General features: G+C 47.2%; 1 protein-coding gene across 1 annotated transcript; it reads right to left on the bottom strand.

Moving 5' to 3' along the window:
- Nucleotides 1-1,193: 1,193 nt before the first annotated feature.
- MRAP (melanocortin 2 receptor accessory protein) lies at nucleotides 1,194-16,636 on the bottom strand. The gene is given in 5 exon segments (XM_032631030.1): nucleotides 1,194-1,639; nucleotides 1,641-1,739; nucleotides 1,741-1,840; nucleotides 4,076-4,202; nucleotides 16,307-16,636. Coding segments are annotated over 5 exon segments (591 nt in total). The 5' UTR covers nucleotides 16,413-16,636; the 3' UTR covers nucleotides 1,194-1,480.
- Nucleotides 16,637-22,316: the final 5,680 nt, after the last annotated feature.

The raw sequence follows: 22,316 nt of genomic DNA, 5'->3' as shown, positions 1-22,316 counted from the left end.
ACCCAGGTAGGTGCCCAGGGGTCTGCTGGGCCCTCGTGCCACGTCAGCACACGCATTCCCTGTCTGCCACCTGGGAGGTGGCTGTTTATTTGCCCATATGATGTTTATTGCACTGGCAATGGCTTGGTTTCAGCTTAAACATTTACACTTTTGTCTCCTTCCAGTGTTGTTTAGACTCTTTTCAGGTTTGTTTGTTTCTTTTTGCGGTACGCGGGCCTCTCACCGCTGTGGCCTCTCCCGTTGCGGAGCACGGGCTCCGGACGCGCAGGCTCAGCGGCCATGGCTCACGGGCCCAGCCACTCCGCAGCATGTGGGATCCTCCTGGACCGGGGCACGAACCCGTGTCCCCTGCATCGGCAGGCGGACTGTCAACCACTGCGCCACCAGGGAAGCCCTTTTCTGGTTTTTTTAATGACTTAAGATTTTTACCAAGTCAAGAGTAACGCTTCTGTGCATTTGTCCCCTTCCCACAAGTGGGGCTCATCGTCTAGAAGACAAGGAGCCTTTACCTCCCCTATTCCCTCGCCTGCAAAACACCCACAACAATATTCTTAGAATGTCGTGAAGCCAGAATCCTACGTTTAGATTCAAGTTGGAAAGCCCATGTGGTCCTTTCTGCCCTCTTTCTGCATCTCCGGAGCCCATCAGTCTCCCTTCCCCCATCTTCCCTTCTAACCCACGGTCCCCCGGGCTGGCGAGGCCAGGCCTGGCCCTCACCTTACAGGATTATTTTTCAGTCACCTGGGATGGAGGGGGGTGAGGTTTACGGGCTTTGTGGTGTGGTGCTGGCACCTGCCAGGGGCAGGCTGTCAGGCACTAGAGAACTAGGTCCATCGGGGGTCTCAGATCAGACGTCACACGAAGTCACACAGCACGGCATCCTCCTGCCACTTGGGCGTAAGCCTTGCCTGCTGCACCCGACTGCCCTGTCCGGGGAGACGCCTCCCTGGGCTCTGTCTGTGAAAGGCCTTGGGGAGGTCAGAGGTGTGGCTCAGGTCCCCTGACCACAGTCAGCGAGTCTGGCCGGGCACACACTGCCCCATCTTAGTGACAGTGGGTGTCAGTGGGGGATGGGGGGGGGGTACCTGGCAGGCACTCCCTGGGCATCCTAAAGAAGGTGCAGATCAGCCAAGCGAACTCAGAGTTGATAAAAAAAACATTGCAGAAGTAATAGCGGAAACTATGAAGTGACATAGTAGAGATCAGTGAATATTTTTTAATCTTAATTCATACATATTTTACTTTTCTATCCTTCCTAAAGCAGCGTGAGCAGTAAGTAGGCAGGCTAAGTGCACTAAAGGAAATGAGCACTATTTGGGGCCTCCTCCCTCGGCCAGATGGGCTGTTGCCAGCCTTGGGTAAATGCACACATGCGCCCCCTTGTACAGTCATTCCTGACCTGGTCGCACATCGTGCTACCTGTAACCAGGCTTTCAGAGGGCACGTGTGTGTCCAGGTTGGTTTGAGTTCCCCGGCTCACTCAGCAATGGCCCTGGTTTGGGTTGTTGGTTCTACTGTCGAGAGGTTCTGTCTGCAGGGGAGGCTCACTGGGCTTGAAGTTCCTGACGTCAGCTGGTACCGTGCGGGTCCCCATCGAGGGCCAGTTCCCAGAGGAGAGCAGGGTGGCTCTGGGGGATGGAAGGGGGCCGAGGTGGAGGGACTCTCCTGCTGCAGCTGCTGGACGGGGCCCGACGCTCTGCCACCTGGTTCCTCGACCGAGCTCGGTAGAGGCAGCGGGGTCCCCTGGGGGGCCCCGTGATGCTGGGGTTGCTTCCAGACACAGAAGGGGAGGTTGAGGCCGAGACTCCAGGGGCACGTTGGGTGGTGCTGGGCACTGTTCCTGCGGACAGAGCAGAGGGAAGGAAGCGTCCAAGCTGCCCAGAGAGCTGTCCTTCCCCGGGTTGGGGAGGGGACTCCCTGCTGCACCCTCCTGCCTGGCCAAAGCCTGCAGGGGAGAGTCACAGGGCGAGAGCCCCTCTGCCAGGGAAGCAGGCCCAGGGCTGGGGGGCGGGCTCAGCCTGGCTCACCAAGGCTACCACAGTGGAGAAATGGAAGAGAAGAGGAAGTGCTCGATGGTGACCCTGACCTTGGGGCTTTCCCTCTGACCTCATGTCACAGATTCACAGCTGGTGGAGGCAGGGGTGGGGGGATGGGAGGGGGGAGGTTGACCTTCCGTCCATCCACGTGTTTGAGTGTAGCTCACCTCGTGTCCGTACCTCATGCCAACTTGTATCTGAGCCAGAAATCCATCCTCCCTGGATGGACCCTCCTGCGCTCGAGGTGCTGGGGGCACAGGACACATCCCGCCTGCCTTGAGTTTCATCAGTGAAGTGGGACGATAACTGCCTTGTGGGTATCGGGATGAGATGAGGCCATGTACCGATAGCTGTCTAAGCTAGAGAACTAGTTCAAATGTGGTCATAATTGGAACGTGAATGAAGAAGGCCAGGAAGGGAGCACGAGGGAGCTAAGCCCTCCTTCCAGATGACTCAGATGCTGCTAGCACAATCTTTTTTTTTTTTTTTTTTTTTTTCTCCCATCATGGAAAGAACGACTCTTTGGGAAGCAGCTCAGCATTCTCTTTCCTAAATCTAACTAAGGATCTATTTGGCCGCCCTGAGCATTCCTTGTCACAAAGTTCCTGGAGAGCATTTTCTGTAGTAAGCCCTGCGGCCAGTCAGGACAAAGCGTCATTATTTTGCCCTGTGGTAAAACTGTAGCCCAGAAGATGCGCAAAACCCCTGTGTGCCCACCAGGCTGGGGAACCTTGCGCTGGGAGGTAGCTGAGTATCCTCGCGAACTGTCCCTAGCACAGGGCTTGCTCCAAGTCTCCACCGCAGGAGAGTAGAAAAGAAAGTCCATTTCAGTAATTTGTCCCTCGGGGATCTCTTGGGGGTAAAAATCTGCTTAGCGTCAACGTGAGTTCTGAAAACTGCAAGAATGGATTTCTTCATTGCTCGAAAGCTGGTCCCCGCCTCCCACATGTGACCAAGGGAACCAGAATGACCTGGTGTGTGTAGACCCGGTGCATGAGACACTATGGACAGGGCGGGTGGACGAGGGGGTAGGAGAGACAGAGGCCCCTCCAGGCAGGTCTGTGAATCCGCAGATCCACAGGCCCTCGGGGAACTGGCAGGGGGACCCCCTCAGGCAGGGGGGCTGCCCTCTGGTTCTTTCAGGGACTTGGAGGCTCCTCTTCTCTTCCTCTCAGAACAGCCCTGCCCACCTCTCCCTGCTCCCAGCTGCCTGTGCTGACCCACGGTTCCCACATCCCAGGAGTTCTTGGTCCATAATGGTGCCCAGCCACCATCTTCCTCTGGCCCCCTCAGTGCCTCGTGGCCCCAGCTCCCCTGCCAGGCCATATGTTTCTAGGTGCAGTGGCCAGCCCTGGACCAGCCCTCTCCGGGTTGGTTGCCCACCCCTGGTCCCATGAGCTATGGCAGGGAGAGAGGTGGTATAGGGCCCCTTGTAAGCATTGACCTTAGGACAGCGGTGGCTGTGTCGGGCGGATTCAGCTGGAAGGGAAAGTTGGATTCGGGAGGCCAATTGCGTAGCACAGGAGAATTACCATACAACGAGCTCGGCTCTAGTTACTACTTGGAACGCATAGATCGTACCTCCAATTTAACTTCCGCTTCATGGTCTGCAACAGCTTAACTGAGTTATGGTCTACACACCACAAAGTTCACCCGTTTGAAGTTTATAATTCAATGGTCTTTAGTACGTTCCCTGAGTTGTGCGACCATCACCACAATCTATGTTGGAATAGTTACCTCGTGCCCCAAAGAAACCCTGTGCCCCTTAACAGTCAGCCCCACTCACTCTGCCTTCTCCCAGCCCTGGGCAACCGCTAATCTGCTTCCTGTCTGTGGCTTTGCCTCTTCTAGACATTTCACATCCAGGGAATCACAACACGTGTGGTCTTCGGTGCCTCACCTCTTTCACGTAGCCCAGTGTTTCCAGGGGTCATCCACGTTGTGGCATGAATCAGGGCTTTATTCCTTTTTATGGCCAAATAATATTCCACCTGGGACATATGGGTACCCCCTATTTAGCCCCTCACGTGGCCACTTACCACATACCTCCGCCTGTCCTTACTTTCCTCGTCTGCGGGGAGGCTGGCCAGGACATGGACAGCAGCAGCAAGAACAGGAAGACCACGAAAGCTGCCAGGCTCACCCAGAAGGCGATGACGATCGAATCTGTGGGAGGCGGACACGCGTCTCCACGTCAGTGTGATGTCACAGGGCCCACGGCCGGGAAGCGAGGGCCCCCATGTGCTGTGGGGATGGGGCTCTGGGGCTAAGTCTTCTCGGCTGTGATGGGGGGTGGAGGTATGGGGGCAGATTTTTCCATTAATGATAACCTTGGGAAGGAAACGGGCAGCAGCAGGGACCTGGCGTTTTTCCCAGGGCCACGGGCCTCTGGGTGAGTTTAGGGGGCTTATTGAGGGGAAAAAACAGTAAATGAAGTTGGGTGGCACCTCATGGGTTTGCTTTCTCAGCTGCTACTGATGATCAGAGAATGGATTTCCCCTCTTCCCTTCCTCTCGGGAGGGAGAAGAAAGAGCTGTGAGCAGCTTCTCGTGGCAAGACGGCCTCCCCTCCCCTGTGAGGGCTGCAGCCCCTACCGACCTGGTTAGGGACAGCTTCAAAGACCCCAAGATCAGAGACTTAGGAAAAAAGATGTGCGCTAGGCAACTGTGCCAGCCTGCCGCAGGAAGGGTCAGGCCCTTCCCGCTGTGGAGTTGTCACCCGAGGCCTGCCACGGCCAGCCTGCTAGAGGTGGGAAGAGCCGGTCCCTTTCTTTCCGAGGGACAGGCCCAGCTGCGGGGCAGTGGCAGGAGGAAAAAGCACTATTGCAGCCATTACTCTGGCTGTATCTGTGGCCGGAGGTGAAAGGACGCAGGGAAAACGGGAAAGGTGCTTAGTCTCTTCTGGGCCCTGGGTAGATCCTGGCAGGTCAGGAGGTTCCTTTCTCTGAGACTCCGGGTCTGGAACTTTCGGCAAGTTGCTAGGGAACTGCAGGGGTATAGTTTCCCTTGGGGGTTGTCTTTGGCTCTGGGCACAGAGGACCAGGCTCATAATTAGTGTCTGCAAGTATCTTCTCCCAGACACACTCATGCCCCCAGGACAAGATGCCCCAGACCAGGATATGCTAGGCACCTACATGTGTGACCGAAGGAAGCCACTGAAGGATAGTAATCAACAGGCATGTATTAAGCACGTACAGGAGCCAGGCTTTGCTTGGGGCTGTTAAGGATTCAGAGGGGGCCAACCTAGCCCACCAGAAATCGCTGACCCCCTTCAGGATGCTGCATCTCTCCCCCAGCATCCTCGGCATTCCTGCCGGCACTGCCTGTGCTAGCCCTGCCCTGCTTTCTGTTGGGTTCTGTTCAAACAAAAGATGTTTTTTGTGATGGATTCAAATGAAAAGATGTTTATAAATGGGTGAACAAATAACTGAGAGAATGAATGGAGGATTAGAGATCTATGAGTCATTTGTGGGGTAAATAATAGTAATTTAGTAAAGATCGTTACCACTGCCCTCCATGATCCAAGACAGGTAGAGGGAGAAACTGAGACCTTGGAAGAGTTGATTTTAGGTCCTAAAAGTGTCAAAAACAGGTAATAAGGAGCAGATGCAGTATTCGCGAAAGGAATCATGGACCTCTACCACCTAGTAATGCATCAGCAACTTGGCAACCACGCTGAAGAGAGGCAAGGACAGCAAAGCCCCACAGGCTGACTCTCACATCTTCTCGGCTTTCTGTCCCTGACCTGAGAAACCGATGGGGGTGCCCTAGAGCAACAAACTGTTGCAGGGGACGTATGGGCTCCTGGGAAATAGGAAATGAGGTTGTTGCCATCTGTCTTAAGCTTAAGGACTTTTTAAAAAAAATTTTTATTGGAGTATAGTTGATTTACAATGTTGTGTTAGTTTCAGGTATACAACAAAGCGAATCAGTTATACGTATACATATATCCACTCTTTTTTTTAGATTCTTTTCCCATATAGGCCATTACAGAGTATTGAGTAGAGTTTCCTGTGCTGTACGGTAGGTTCTCATTAGTTATCTATTTCATATACAGTAGTGTGTATACGTCAATCAAAAGAAGCCTCTGACTTTCTCAGTGTTCCTTGCCTGCTCACTGTGTATTATTCCACAATACCTGCTTCGGTCCAGCTCTGTCCCAAAGAGTCCCAATTTATTGTATAACCCTCAACGTATAAGAGTATGTATGTTTTCAGAAAATATGGTTTGGGATTTTTATTGTATAAGGAAGTTTCAGATTTCTGCAGACACTAACGCTCTTTTACTTTCATAAAAATAATGCAGGATTTGAGGTCTTTGGCACCTACGTAAGTTCCGTCAGAGCCTCTAAGAAAACAGCCCCCAAAGCTGAGCAGTTGAGACGCCCCCTCCCCTCCCCCAGGCTCACGCTGTCTGTCCCAGCCCTTGGTCATTATCTCCAGATGCTGAGCAGGAAATGAGATGTTACCGCTCCCAGAACACAGCGTCTTCAGAGAAGTGAAATTTTCATTTCTCCAGACCAAAAAGGCGAACAGTAGCCACTAGCTGTTTCCTGTACTATATTCTATTTCATCCTGTTCTTTTGAAAAAGGCAACCAAGAAAATAGGGTTTTTTCCTCTTCTTCCTGAAGGTTCAGCCTAAGTGCTTGAGAGAACGTTTTGTACCAAGGGTGAGAGCTGTCATTCCCCAGTGTTGGAAATGTTTAAACATCCCTGGGCTTGTCTTTACAACAAGGAGCACCAGGCTGGCTTGACAATGAAACTGGTCCAGCCACGGAAAACCCCCCTTCCCTTCCCTCTTCTCCAAGGCCCTAGAATAAAATTAACCCCAAGGTTTTTCCCTTCTTGGGGAATAATAACGGGGTTAAAGACCTAGGCTCTGGAGGCTAACAAATTCTGACTTGGTCATTTCCTAGCTGTTTGATCTCAGGCAATCTTTTTTACATCTCTAAATTTATTAACAGATAAACTCCTTATCTGTTAAATGGGGATAATTGTATGTGTTTTTTGGCTGTTAGGCAAATTAAATAAAATAATATGTATATGCAACGTACACGGCAAAATTCCTTGTTTAATGGTCGTGAACCAATGTATAAGTAGAACTAATATTATTTCAATTACGAGGGCTTTGTGGCAAGTAATATCACGGTATCCTTCAAGCTCACTAAAATGTAAGCTATGAGTGAAGGTAATTGTAGCATAGACTGCTGGCTGTCAATCCTAATGTTTGCTTTCACATGCTTCCATAGTAATAGAACCCCTCCTTTAGCAGGTCACACGGCTTCCTGGCGTGAAGACTACATTTCCCAGCTTCCCTTTCAGTTAGTAGGGTCATGAGACAAGGTTCTGGCCAATGAGATGTGAGTGGAGCAGTTACAGGACAGCTTCTAGGAGTCCTTCTGCAGAGATGGCTGGATTTCTAAAACCCATGTCCCTTCTTATGCCCTTACTCCATTTTGTTGCCCAGAGCATGGATGTGATGGCTAGAGCCAGGCTTGGATGGCAGGGATGGCAGAGATATGAGCTGGAACAAAGCCACTTCTTGAAGATTTCATGGAGCTGACCTACCATCCCATCCTTCAAACTTGTACATGAAAGAGAAATCAACATCTGTTTTATCTGGAACTCTGTTAATTTAACCAATTTTCTCTATTGAATCTGTAAAAAAATTGACTTTTTAAATGAACATATCAAAACTGACAAATCCAAATGAATGCGGACCTTCAAAATAATTATCTGCTCTCTTCCACAGTCATCTAAATTTTCCTAAAATACATGCGATGATCAAACATTTATAAATTCTTCTTTTGCAATTACCTTGAAGGACACACACACACACACACACCAATTTTGCTACTTTATGAGATATTTTATTTTCGACACCCAGCTGGTATCAATCAGCTTAAGTCCATCCACCTGATTGGTTTCTGGGTGATTCTTAACTATTTCCCAGAAGCAAATCCACTCTCCAAAGAAATACATAATTTATCTCTGTGGACATTTCATAGAATGTGTCATGGCCACCAAAGTCATTTCCAAAGTAAGAGTTCCAAGCAGTTTTTGTGCAATGACAGACTCATTCAAGTTTGGCAGCTCTACATGGGGCTAGCTAGATGGGAAATTTGTTCCAAGGTAAACATATTCATATCTTTGTTTAAAAATCACTTTCACTGCTTACGTCATGTCCATGGGACTGACCATTTGCTGAAGACTTAAACATCATAATTAAAGTTGTAACCTGGACTTGATCCCTCTGACCAAAAGAGAAGAGTTATATAGAGGTCCTTTGTCCAATCTTTACCCTGAAGTCTATGCATTGTGTTCAGAAGAGATTGGTTAGTCGCGTGTTTTTCCTCTCCTAGCTGTCAGAGAAGCAGATGAATAGACTGCCTTATTATTATTTATTTTTTAACATCTTTATTGGAGTATAATTGCTTTACAATGGTGTGTTAGTTTCTTCTGTATAACAAAGTGAATCAGCTATACATATACGTATATCCCCATATGTCCTCCCTCTTGCATCTCTCTCCCACCCTCCCTATCCCACCCCTCTAGGTGGTCACAAAGCACTGAGCTGATCTCCCTCTGCTATGAGGCTGCTTCCCACTAGCTACCTATTTTACATTTGGTGGTGTCTATATGTCCATGCCACTCTCTCACTTCATCCCAGCTTACCAGACTGCCTTATTATTGAAGCCGCCAGAAGCAGTGCATCAGCAGAAGTCAATATGGGCCATGACGAATTCTTCCTAACCTCTAATTAAAGGAAGAAGACATATTGACCTGAGAGGTAAGTAATACAGCTGTAAAGCCAGACACTACCCAAGGAAAATCAACTCATCTCACTACTCCCTGCAAGGGAGTACTTGAGTGGCATCTGGAGACTCATGGTATTAAAATAATCTGTATGGTTGCTATAAGACTGGAATATGGGACTGTTTTTTTCTCCTAAGCTTAGCCGCTGAAAAGGGAACAAATAGAAGATCAAACGTGTAATCAGTCTGTTCAGGAAGGCTCTCAGGAAACAGATTTGTATTTTCCACCTTTCTGACAGTGTTGGGAAGATTCTTAAACTTTCCGTGAAACAGAAGCCACGTCTGAAAAATCACAAGGGTAACAATCCTTGTGACGTCCCTGTAACAGAATCACACCAGATTTTAAGCCGTCCTGGGAAAGGGCAACCCACAGCCTTCAAGTCAGCACTGAATGCTCATAAAAATATATCTAAATCCCTAGACATTTCCAATTATCTGCCCAACCATGATGGAATAGATTGCACTGTCTGGGCATGAACACAAAAATCTTAAAATCCTCCCTGCTTGTTAGGTTAACACATGAGCTCGGGGATTTTTTCTTCTATTTTTGTCTTCTCTACTCGACATAGGAGTTGAACCCAGCCTGGACTTCACCGTGTCTACCAGCTGCCCTAGGTGACCTTCCAGTGAGACGATCTGAGCGAGAGCTTTGCCTCTTTGCCCAAAGCATTCCCAGCATCTTTCTGTCTTTGATGCGCGCCCCTGCAGAGACCTGGGATATGATGCTTTCTGATTTGTTTGACTGGGTTGGCGATCCAGCCCAGAGGAACTGGCAGGGAGAGAAAGTCACATTTGTCAGTAAAGGAGGTCACCTGCTCGCCGTGGTTGACCTCTGTCCACCCTCACCTGGACTCACGCTTACCTTACCGTACCTTCGAAGTCAAGTAACAGAGCATCCCTGAGACTGCCCAATGCTGCCTTTTGCTGACCATCACAGAAAACAAAAGTGACACAGTGATAACGGGAGCACAGAGATTGGATGAGGGAGATTGCTGCTTTTGCATTTTTTAGGCTTTTTCTTTTTTAGTGAACTTTTTTGATTTCAAATACTAAGGACAGAAATAGGTGAGACATCTTTACTTAACACACAACAGTGGAAGAAGTTCTTCTCTCCCCAAGGCCACTGCTTATAAGAGCAAAATTCTGGAAACATTCTATATGTTCAAAGATACATATTCCTAGAACACCATGCAGCTATTTGCAAAATTTTTGTGAAAGAATATTTAACAACATGGGAAAAGAAAATACTGTGAGGTCAGTAAGAGCAGGGTACAAAGTAGCATACACAGCCAGATCTGATTTGAAATATATCTAGGAGACAGGATGTGCATAGTGAATTCTCTCTGTCTGCTTCAGCTGATGGCCAAGACAAAGGTGCCACGATAGACTGAATGTTTGTGTCTCCTACCCACCATTCATATGTGGAAGCCCTAATCCCCAGTGTGAGGATTTTTGGATGTGGGGACTTTGAGAGGTAATTAGGGTTAGATGAGGTCATGAGGGTGGAGCCCTCATTAGGATTAGTGACCTCATAAGAAGAGAAAGAGACACACATACACTCCTTCACCATTTGCGCCAAGGAAAGGCCTTGTGAGCAGACGAAGAGAAGGTGGCCATCTACAAGCCAGGAAGCAAGTGCTCACCAGACAGAGAATCTACTGCCACACTGATCTTAGACTTCCAGCCTCCAGAACTGTGAGAAATAAATATCTGTTATTTAAGCCACCCAGCCTGTGATATTTTGTTATAGCAGCCCAAGGAGACTAAGACAGGGCTTGACTACTTAAAATCTGACTTGGTGATGCTTAGCTCTAAGGAATTTTCTTTAGAGACAGTAGATAGTATTAGGAGTCCCCCAAGACCCTCATCTTGTAGGAGAGGGTGCCCTGCCCTCGAGTCCATGGGGACAACCCAGGGCATTCCCTATGTGTCTGTTGCATACTTCCCAGCCTGCAGATCTGTGGGAAATAAATTTCTTTTGTTTATAATCCACCCAGTCTATAGTATTTTGTTATAGCAGACTGAAAGGACTAATACAGGCTGCTGTAACAAAGTACCATGTCTGGGGTAACTTAAACTACAGAAATTAATTTTCTCACAGTTCCAGAGGTTGGAGGTCCAAGACCAAAGTGTCAGCAGGGTCAGTTTCTTCTGGGGCCTCTCTCCTTGGCCTGTCTTTCACTGGGTCCTCTCATGGTCATCCCCCTGTGTATGTCTGTGTTCTAATCTCTTCTTACAAGGGCACCAGTCGCTCTGGATTACGGCCCAGCCTAATGACCTCATTTTAACTTAATCACCTCTGTAAAGGTCTTATCTCCAAATACAGTCACCTTCTGGGGTACTGGGAGTTAGAATCTCAACATAAGAATTTGGTGGGGGGCCGGGGGACACAATTCAGCCTATAACATCCAGGAAGGACAAACTTGGAAGGGGTTCAGACCTCCCTGGAGGAGATGTGGTTTGGCCACTGGATGGCAGAGGGGTTGGGTCATTCAGCCAGGCCTGAGTTTGTCTGGAGCTGCTGGACAAACCATGGAGAGCCCTCTGGAGGCCTGGTGGGTGGGTGGGGGTGTTGAGGGGGAAGAGAGGAAGATGGAGGAGTTGTGGCACCTCCCCCACTGAGAGAGAGAGAGGTAGACAAAGGTTCCTGCTCTGCTGGATCTGACATCCTGGTGAGAATCTGCCCCCTGATCATGAAAAGTGTCCTGGGAAAGGTCCTGAGGCATCAGAGCTGGAATTTAGGCCCTGGCTCTGTGACTAGTCAGCTGCGTGACATTAAGTAAGTCACTTGGCCTCTCTGAGCCTCACATACTTCTATTCCCATGGCTGTAACACCGGAGCACGCTCATTCGTTCACTTATGCGGCCGCTCCCTCCTATACTGTGAACTCCTAAGGGTAGGGATATTTTCAACTTTATGCTTCCAGCCCCAGCACATGGCTGTGTCCTGCCCACGTGTCACCACTCCCCTACTGACCCTCACATTTGTATGTTCACCAGAGCCATTTCCTTAGCAAGCAAATCGGCCCTTGTCTCTTCCCTGCTTACAATTTTAAATGACTCCCTGCAGTTTACAGGGATCCTCCAAGGCTGGCCTGCAAGAACCTGGCCCCTGGGGATCTGGAGCTCATCCTTTGTCACCCTTCCCAAAACACCGTCCCCGGAAACACATCTTTTACCTACAGGAGTGTAACTGTTCTCTACCCTGCGCCAGCCCCCTGAGTAGCAGGCAAATTCTAATCGATTTTTTGGACTCAGCTTTGCCACATCTTCCCTGGGAAGCCTTCCTTCACCTCTTACTTCTCCCCAGGGGTGTCCTTCTCTGTGCTCTGTGGGCAACTTTCGCAAATCTCCAGCCTAACACCATTAACTGAATAAACGTTTATTACTGATCAGTATCTCCAACTTGACGGGACAGTTGAGGATAAACAGAGTGACCTGCTTGATCTCTTCCTCGAGCCAGTGTCATCTACAAAAAGGGTCTGGTCTAGACTAAGAGAGACTCCAGGGACCAGACGCAGCTTATCAGCATGGAGTAGACAAAATAGCTCTCATGCACATTTGGGGGGAACTGGGAAAATCTGAATATAGACCGGAGATTAGATGATACTAAGAAATAATTGTTGAAGAGTTTAGATGTACTGTGATGTACTAACTTTTAATAGTTTCCTAAATTTGCTGGAGGAGTGTCATGAGGTCTGTAACCTACTTGGAAATACAACATCACAAAATAGATCAATATGGTAATGAAATAAAATAGTTGTTGGGCTTCCCTGGTGGCGCAGTGGTTGAGAGTCCGCCTGCCGGCAAAGGGGACACGGGTTTGTGCCCCGGTCCGGGAAGATCCCACATGCCAAGGAGCGGCTGGGCCCGTGAGCCATGGCCGCTGAGCCTGTGCGTCTGGAGCCTATGCTCCGCGACGGGAGAGGCCACAACAGTGAGAGGCCTGTGTACCGGAAAAAAAAAAAAAAAAAAAGTTGTTAAAAAAAAAATCGAGGACATGGATTTAGTCCATTTGCTTTTATACCTCCAGCTCCCAGTGCAACCGTCTGACGCGTAATGGATTGTACAGAATTTTGATTGTTGAATTAATCATGAGCAATGGCCAGAAGGTGGGAAAAGGTATGGAGTGTTTCTGGTGCGGAAGTGGATGTCTTTGAAAAGACTGAAAACAAAATTGACAGTTCCTAATTTCAGAGGGACTACCAGGAGGAAAAGGGGGCTTAGACCTATTGGGGAGGGCAGGGGCAGGGAAATGAGCAGAGGGCACGTGGTTGAGCCTGGAGTCCCTCCTATGCAGGGACGCCATGAACAGTTACACAGGCTGCACACTGCTCAAGGGACCCCACCTGAGTGGGTTGTGATTAGCTGTGTGCCCAAAGGAGGAGGCTTTTTTCTAATTTTTCTCTACCATGGGGGTTAGTGGCAGCCCTGTTCCTATGTTTGTGGGGCTTGAGGAAGGAGAGGAGAATTAAGGTGACCATCCGATGTGCCTGGGTTTCTCAATATGCATCCATGGGACAGTCCTGGGCAAACCTAGAAGGTTGGTTGCCCTCAGTATAGGGCAGCAAGAGAAAGAAGAGATTGAGGAGATGGAAGTGAAGATGGAGAGAGACTGAAACCAGGGGGCAGAAGGAGATAAGCTTGTGGGTTGATGTTTTCCAAAGGGACCAGAAAATGGAGTCATTGTCACCAGCTGATAACACAACTTCCTGCAAGCTCAGCAGCCTGTCCTCCCCACCCGGGCTCTGCTGAGCATCCATAGGACAGGATGTCCACTTTCCCACCCACTGGACCCAGCCTCATACAGTTACAGACAGGCCCAGGGAGGAGAGAGGGCACCCAAGGGAGTTCTCAGTTTCCCCTCAGCAGCTCCAGGCAGGAGTTATTACAAAACAGCACACAAAGTAGGAGTGCAGTTGTATGTGGGTGTATAGGTGTGTGTGTATGTCCATGCATGCACATGTATATGTGCCTGTGTGCACATGAGGATACAGACACAGAACAACCCTAATTGGCTAGGCACAAAAACGTTAACACTGATTTTTTTCTGACTGGTAGAGTGAAGTAATTTACTAAGGAGCATATCAAACTTTAAAAAAGATATTTAAAAAATGTGGTCAGGGCTTCCCTGGTGGCGCAGTGGTTGGGAATCCACCTGCAAACAGGAATAAAGGATCCCAGAAGGAGCACCTCTCCCTGTGGGTGTCAAAGATTCCTGATATCTAGGGGTTGGGTATAAAATGGTATCTGATATCCATTGTAATAAATCTGGAGTTAACTTTCTAAGACACTAGGACACTTTTGAGACAGAATATTCTTTTAAGATGGATTTTTTAAAAAATAAATGAGATTTAACATTTTTCTTATTTTATTTTTTTAATTAGTTAATTAATTTTTGACCACACCACCACATGGCTTGTGGGATCTTAGTTCCCCGACCAGGGATCGAACCTGGCGCCCTCGGCAGTGAAAGCACCGAGTCCTAACCACTGGACCGCCAGGGAATTTCCGTAAGATGGATTTCTTGATAGAGTTTAATTTATTTGTTTGGGGTTCCAATAAGCTGGGTGAGTTTCTTCAAATTGTAGATATCATGTTTTCTATTGTCTGTATGCAGATATGGGAGAGTTATTTTGTCAGTCCCCTAAGATGCATAACTTGAATCCTTGCTATGAAAATACCAATTGATGTTTACTCTTCATGGGAGAGATGACCCAGCAACTGGCTTCCCCCTGTAGGAGTCAAAAGCCCCCAACATCTAGCTTGTCTGGGGGGTGGCAAAGCGGTGACTTGTCTCTCTGGTGAGATTCCTCACTGAGATAATCTTTACTGGGTTGGGGAGTTTGAGGAGGAATTTCTTATTTGATCTCATTTCTAGCTCCCCAGGTTGTAAACTTCCAACTCTAGTTCAAGTATGCAAGAAAGAACATCTCAAACCTCATACACAATTTAGAGAACACCAGCCGTTTTCGTCAGAAATGGAAGTTGTTTGTGGGTAAGGGGGGAAGGGCAGAGGACTGAGATCATGGGGTTCTAAGATTCTAGAGCTGCAAATGGTCCTCCCACCCAAAGCAGCTGGGAAACTCTTTGGAGCCCAGGTGGTGGCTGAGAGGGGTGTCTGGCACACGAAAAGACAGGAGTGTCTGAAGCTGAGCCAGAATTTTATTTAATTCGTGTTAATTTTTAAAAGTCTTTCCTGAATGCAGATCTACATGTTGTCCAGATCAATATGTATCCCGAAGTTCTGAACTTTTGATAATATACTTATGTGGGCTTTTATTTCAAATCTGCCACTTTCTCCCTATTACTATATGTCTTCCTTATTGTGAGTCGTAGGTGAAAAAAAATCTGCACTTTAATGTCATGACTGTAGACCTTGTATCAGAAAACACACGCCAAATCATTTTCCCCCCAAAGGTTTTGCTACAGTGCCAGGGATACAGGAAGTCCTCAGCAAACATGAAACAGAAGTCCTCAGCTTTTGCAAGTTGTAAATGAAACAGGAACACTTCCTAACCAGACGTTCTATAGGACTTCCCCCAAGGGCCCTGCCAGGGATCTGCCTCCTTTTATTAAATGATACCATCCGAGTGAATTTCAGTTTTGAGCTGGTGTGTAACAGACTATCTTTCTTTTCATAGGAGAAGCATCCGTTCCTCCGAAGGACTGCGTTCACTTTTTGAAGGACATAGTGTGTGATGGTAGTGAAATCCCAAGGAACCCAAGGGACTTCAGAATAAGCAGAGAGGACGGGCTCCTGAAACTGAGACTTTGTTTTTGTTTTGTTTTGTTTTTCATGTTCATTCACTCAGTCAACTCTTTATCTTGACTGACTAGCTGGAATAATCAGCAGAGATCGCTGACAAAGTACCAAGTTATGCAAGAGATAAAGGCTGGGCAGGGGCAAGGAGGAAAAGGATGTTTACTTGTCTGGTTGTCCTTCCTGAGACTGTGAAGATGAAGCGCTGGCGGGTATTTTAATAAGAATTAGTAAGTCACACATCTTAGGAGCGGACACAGTAACTCTCTCCCACATCTGTATAGAGACAACAGAAAACGTGAAATCTGCAATTTGAAGAAACTCATCTAGCTTATTGGAACCCCAGGCAAATCTAACTCTATCAAGAAATCTATCTTACCAGTAGCTTCTGCTCCCAAAGTGTCTTAGTTTCTCAGGAGGTTAGTTCCAAACTTATTACAGAAGATAACAGGTACCCCCCCTCACCCCCCGCCATTCCCTTATATCCACGAGCTCAAGTCATGTTCTGGCTTCCCGGTGGCATCTGCTGTAGTTCTTGAGTGAATGGAGAAAAGTCATGTGGGCCAACCCCCAGCCTCTGCCCGGCCAGTTTTCCCAGTTCGGGACTCACCCCCAGCCTCTGCCCGGCCAGCTTTCCCAGTTTGGGACTCACCCCCAGCCTCTGCCCAGCCAGCTTTCCCAGTTCGGGACTCACGTTTGCTGGCCTTCAGCTTCTTCTCATCCACAGGAATGAGGTCCAAGTAGTCCAGGTAGTATTCGTAGCTGTCGTATGCGGTAGAGGCATTGGTCCGGTTGGCCATGCCTGCGGCGCTGGCAGGTGGCCCCTCCGGAGCTGCTCAGAGCTCTACCAGGAGGTTGCCCGGCTGATTTCTGTAAAATCATCCAAGTGTGTCTGTGGGTCTCCAGGCTCAAGGCCTGCCCACTTATCAGAGCCGTTGGGCTCAGAGGAAGGTCAGAGGGGTGGGCCTGACATCTTCAGTGTTCAAGTAGAGCGTTCATCCTGCCCTGCTTGACGGAACTCCAAAACAAACAGAGCTACAAGGCTGGAGCCTGCAGTCCCAGTGCAGTTTCAGGTTGGCCCTCAGCGTCAGAACAGGAAAACAGATCCCCCAGGGCCCCTTGAAAGGCAAGATGTGGTCTACGATTGGAAAGGACAGTCACTTTCTACCTTAAGTACCTAAAAAGTTAATCAGCAAATCAAAAGCCTGTCAGTGCCCTTGACTTGCATTAAGGCAGTGCTTGGTGCTATTAAGCAACCAGCAAATCACTGGCTTACATTCCTTATCCGAGGGCCTGAGTGATGTCAACCCTGAACTTGCAACCTGTCGTGTCCACATCAGCAGTGAATTAAACCAAAAGGACACTCCTCTCCAATTGAGCACACTTCCCAGCTTTCATCTGAGCCCCCAAGAAACAATCAGTCAGTTGCCTCTGTTCAGACAGGCTGTTTTTCGTGTCAAGATCCCACGTGGACTGCGCTCTTGGGAAATAGGGCCCCAGGGTGAATAGGGTTCACCAGCCCTCTGCTGACGACACATGGGATGAGGATTCTGCTGGTCAGGGCCTGACTCCAAGTTGTACACTCACTTTTCTAGGAGCACAGATGCAATCAAGAGGAACGTTCCAAGTACTGGGAATGAGAAGCTCTAAATGTGAGAGGATCCCTAGAATTAGTTACGAAATCAAAATGCACAGAATGATGGGGACTTTCCCTCCAATATATGAACTTTCCAGTCTTCTTGATTCAGGTCTACACTGCCAGAGGAAAGCTGGGCACTGATGGTGTAGACAGTGAACCCGGATAACTTCAGGCCCACCTGGGGGGCCTGCAGCATTCCACGGGGACCCCTCCTCCTGAACTGAACCTCGGTGGTTCAGTCGATTAGAAAGGGAGAAGTGAGCTCCTGCGTTTCCAAAGTGAGGAGATGAAAGATCCACTTGAAAAGACACTCCGTACGGCATGCACAGCCCTGTGCACGTACGTCCAGCTGCCGCTGTACACGTGCCTCCTGGGAGTCCTTGGTTAAAGGGACAGTAGAGTGTAGGGGACACAAGCATGGATTCTGGAGCCAGGCTGCCCACTTTGCATCCTAGCTCTAGCTCTTCCCAGCAGTGTGGCCCTGGACAAGTGACTTAACCTCTCTGCAGCTGGCTTTCCTCATCCGTGAAATGGGCATGACTACAGCATGTGTCTCCCGGGCAGGGGGCGGCGGCGGGGGGGGGGGGGGCGGGGCTGGGAAGCATGAACGGGCACAGCCAGGCATGGGACTTACAGCAGCCTTGTCGGTAGGAGGCGCCCGTAAATATAAGCTGTTGTTGTCACCTGCCAGCGAATGTGGCCTTTCCTCCCACCCCACCATGCTTCTTTTCTCATTTCTCATCCTCCATTGAGTCCATCTCCTCTTCATCTCTACTCTCACCCCCCCTCTCTCATAATCCATCCATCTCCTTCTGTGTACAACACCAACCTTGGATACAGATGAACTCCTTCTATTTCTTGCCTTAACTATCCACGTTCTCCAGCACTCTGCCTGTCCTTTAAGGAGAACCTCTAGTAAAAAGTTTCCCAACCTCAGGTTACCATCATCATCCACCAGCGTGCACCCAGGTGCACGTGTGCGCACACACACACACACACACACACACACATAGTATTTTCCAGAAACTTAAGTGACATGTTCAGGCTTACCCAGCCAATTAGTGATTGAGTCCAAATAAGAACCTGAGTCTCCCGACTCCCAGTCTGTTGAGCACCCCTTGGCACTAGGCAGTCTTCATGGACGTGACTTACAAAAAGCAACTGACAAAGAACGTCATGCTCTTAAGACACAGGCATGGATACAGGGAGGGAGAAGAGACAGGGACTCCATCTCAGCTGGGAACTGAAGGTCAAATGAGGTGACCTAGGCTATTAGCAGCAAAGAAATGTGACCAAAGAGCAGTTCAATCTCAAGGCTGAGTGAGATCTTGTTGATAAAAAGATAAAGGATCTCTGACTTTTTTTAAATTACTTTTTTATTGCAGTAGAGTTGCTTTACAATATTATGCTGGTTTCTACTGTACAGCAAAGTGAATCAGCTCTACGTGCACATATATGCCCTCTTTTTTGGATTTCATTCTCATTTAGGCCACCACAGAGCACTGAGTAGTGTTCCCTGTGCTATACAGTAGGTTCTCATTAGTGATCTTTTTTTTTTGTAAATTTATTTATTTATTTATTTGTTTGTTTATTTATTTATGGCTGCCTTGGGTCTTTGTTGCGGCACGCGGGCTTCTCATTGCGGTGGCTTCTCTTGTTGTGGAGCACGGGCTCTAGGCACATGGGCTTCAGTAGTTGCAGCACGTGGGCTCAGTAGTCGTGGCTCACGGGCTCTAGAGCGCAGGCTCAGTAGTTGTGGCGCACAGGCTTAGTTGCTCCACGGCATGTGGGATTTTCCCGGACCAGGGCTTGAACCCGTGTCCTCTGCATTGGCAGGCGGATTCTTAACCACTGTGCCACCAGGGAAGTCCAGTGATCTATTTTATACATAGTATCAATAGTGTATATATGTCACTCCTAATCTCCCAATTCATCCCACCCCCACCTTTCCCCTTTGGTATCCATACGTTTGTTCTCTATGTCTGTGTCTCTATTTCTGCTTTGTAAATAAGAGGATCTCTGACTTTTAAGGATGTGTTGAAACAAACAATTATGCTACCAGATCTACCTTAATTGGGGTCGTACATGTTTTTACACTTTTAAGCAATTTAACACGTACCTGTCCAAGTCACTATAATTTTTTCTTTTCTCATTTTAAACTGAGGAGGTTGGAAGGTTGGAGTCGAGGGGATTTGCAAAATTGGCAGGTGGACTGATGCAGAGTGTGAGAATAGCTGAGTCAAGAGGGAGCCCTTGCCCCTTTCTCGGCCAATCCCTGGATCTTCCTCCTATTCGGTTCCTTCAAGTGCAAGTTCCCCACGGCCCAAGACAACTTCTCTGATCCTGCCGGGCCCCAGTGACTTTCCCTCCCCTCAACGCTAATCACATGTATTTGGCATCACTACCACCCTTTAAAAGACTATTTTAAAATTGATGTATAATTAAATGCAAACACCTTATGTATATTTCTTGATGACTATTACACACACAGAAACATACACACACATGAGCATCCTCTAGATCAAGATACAGAACATTTCCAGCGCCCCAGCAGGTTCCCTCGGGATCCTTCCTGGTGGATAACCAGCCTCCACTCTTCATACACACCAAGGAAAGTGCTATTCTGATTCTATCATCACAGATTAGTTTTGCTTAATTTCAAACCTCATACAAATCTAATCATGCACTACAATATGTACTCTTTTGTATCTCACTTCTTTTATTCACCATGTTCTTTTTTTTCCTCTGTGGTATTCCATTGTATGAATATTCTGTAATTTATTTATCCATTCTCCTCTTGATGAACATTTGAGTTCTTTTCACTTTTTTGGCTATTATGAATAAATGGGCTATGAACATTCCTTTTTTAAAAAAATATTTTGTTTATTTATTTGATTTGATTGCACCGGGTCTTAGTTGCAGGAGGGGGGCTCCTTAGTTGAAGCTCACCGGCTCCTTAGTTGCGGCATGCAGTCTCCTTGCTTGTGGCAATGGAACTCTTAGTTGCAGCCTGCACATGGGATCTAGTACCCTGACCAGGGATCGAACCTGGGGCCCCTGCATTGGGAGCGTGGAGTCTCATCCAGTTCACCACCAGGGAAAGCCCCGAACATTCCTTTTCACATATGTGGTGGACGTAAGTACTAATTTATATATCAGGTATATATCAGGAGTGGAACTGATGGGGATAGCTTTACTAGGTATAGCTAAACAGTTTTCAAAACACGCTCACAAGTATATATATGGAGTATTGCAAAAATGCCTACAATCCTCTTCCTTATACACCCAGTGACTTTATATTCTCTTCACATCAAAAAATGAAGCGCATTTCTCCATTTTTTGATTTTGTGACTTGTTTTGGCTTTTACTAATAAGTAGGACTATTAAGTTTTGTAAGTTTCAGGCCAACATATTAAGGCCTTAAGGCCATGTGCCCACTGTCCCGGACCCCTGCCCAGTTACTCTGTGAATATTTAATTTTTTATTGACGCATAGGTAATTTACAATGTTGTGTAGTTTCAGGTGTACAGAAATGTGATTCAGTTATACATATATATGTATATAACTTTATATAAAAAATACATATATTTTTCAGGTTCTTTTCCATTATAGGTTATTACAAGATATTGAATATAATTCCCTGTACTATACAGTAGGTCCTTGTAGTTTATGTATTTTATATAGATAGTGTGTATCTGTTAATCCCAAACTTCTAATTTATCCCTCTCCTCCCACCCCTTTCCCTTTTGGTAACCATAAGTGAATGGTTGTTCTTTTAAGCCTTTAATTTCGGGGTGATTTGTTACACAGAAAAAGGTAACTGATAAAATATGAGATTTCCAGTTGCTCCACATCTTCACCAACCTTTGTTAGTGTCAAATGCTTAAATACTCTGGTAAGGACCTACCACATTTTAAAATTCACTTCCGTACATGTCCTTACTTGCTTAACTGCTTTTTATTTTAAAGTTTTTGAAGACAAAGACCATGCTTTACACAATAACTATAATATCAGTATTTGTTGGTAGCATCAATCATACTAAAAGCTTTCCATGAGATAAACAAAACTTATTCCTAACAACCAGAAATCTTAAGGCTGCAAAGAATGATGTAACAGCTGTCAGCTAATTCAGGTTCTTGCAGTAGGAAATTATGAAATTAAAAACCAATCAAATAGTTTTCAATAATTGTGAAATGGTATGTATCACACTAACCAGCCCACAGATAACAATTATAAAATCTGGATAAGATATGATAAAGCAACTATTTGGAGGCACTGGAGAGTGACTGAAAGCAGGCAGAAACTGAAGGGAAGCCAACTCTTGAAAAAGGGAACTGCACTGGGTGACATTTGTATTTATACAGCAGTTTCTCTGCTTGTATGTTTCCTCATTCCTCATAGCATGGAACAGCTTGAACTCAAACAGAAAACTAAAGTTTCATTGGCTCGAGGAGTCAGTGGACAGAGCTTGGGGCAACAGACTGAGTAGTTGGAAAGTGGTAAGCTGTGACAAAGCAAGAGAGTAGCATGGACGTATATACACTACCAAACGTAAAATAGATAGCTAGTGGGAAGCAGCCGCATAGCACAGGGAGATCAGCTCGGTGCTTTGTGACCGTCTGGAGGGGTGGGATAGGGAGAGTGGGAGGGAGGGAGACGCAAGAGGGAAGAGATATGGGGACATATGTATATGTATAACTGATTCACTTTGTTATAAAGCAGAAACTAACACACCATTGTAAAGCAATTATACTCCAATAAAGATGTAAAAAAAAAAATTACAGAAAGTGGGAGGAGGGGAGTCCTGGAAGGTACAGGGTCACAGAAGAATAAACCCTCAAATCTGTGTGTAAACGTTGCTCATATCCTTGGCTATGGTACAGAACCAACGTGAAAGCGATCATGATAGCCAAATCTGGAACAACTTGAGCAAAATATATATTTAGCAACAGTGTTGGATTATAGCCCATAGGATAAACTAAATATCCATGAACCCACACTGATATAAATAAATGACTAAATAAATGGTCGAGAAAGAATGGCCCTTCCTAACAGAAGAATTATA

This window comes from Phocoena sinus, chromosome 4, assembly GCF_008692025.1.
Source record: "Phocoena sinus isolate mPhoSin1 chromosome 4, mPhoSin1.pri, whole genome shotgun sequence".
In the NCBI taxonomy this organism is placed as follows: Eukaryota; Metazoa; Chordata; class Mammalia; order Artiodactyla; family Phocoenidae; genus Phocoena; species Phocoena sinus.
This window is presented reverse-complemented; position numbering and strand designations above follow the sequence as displayed.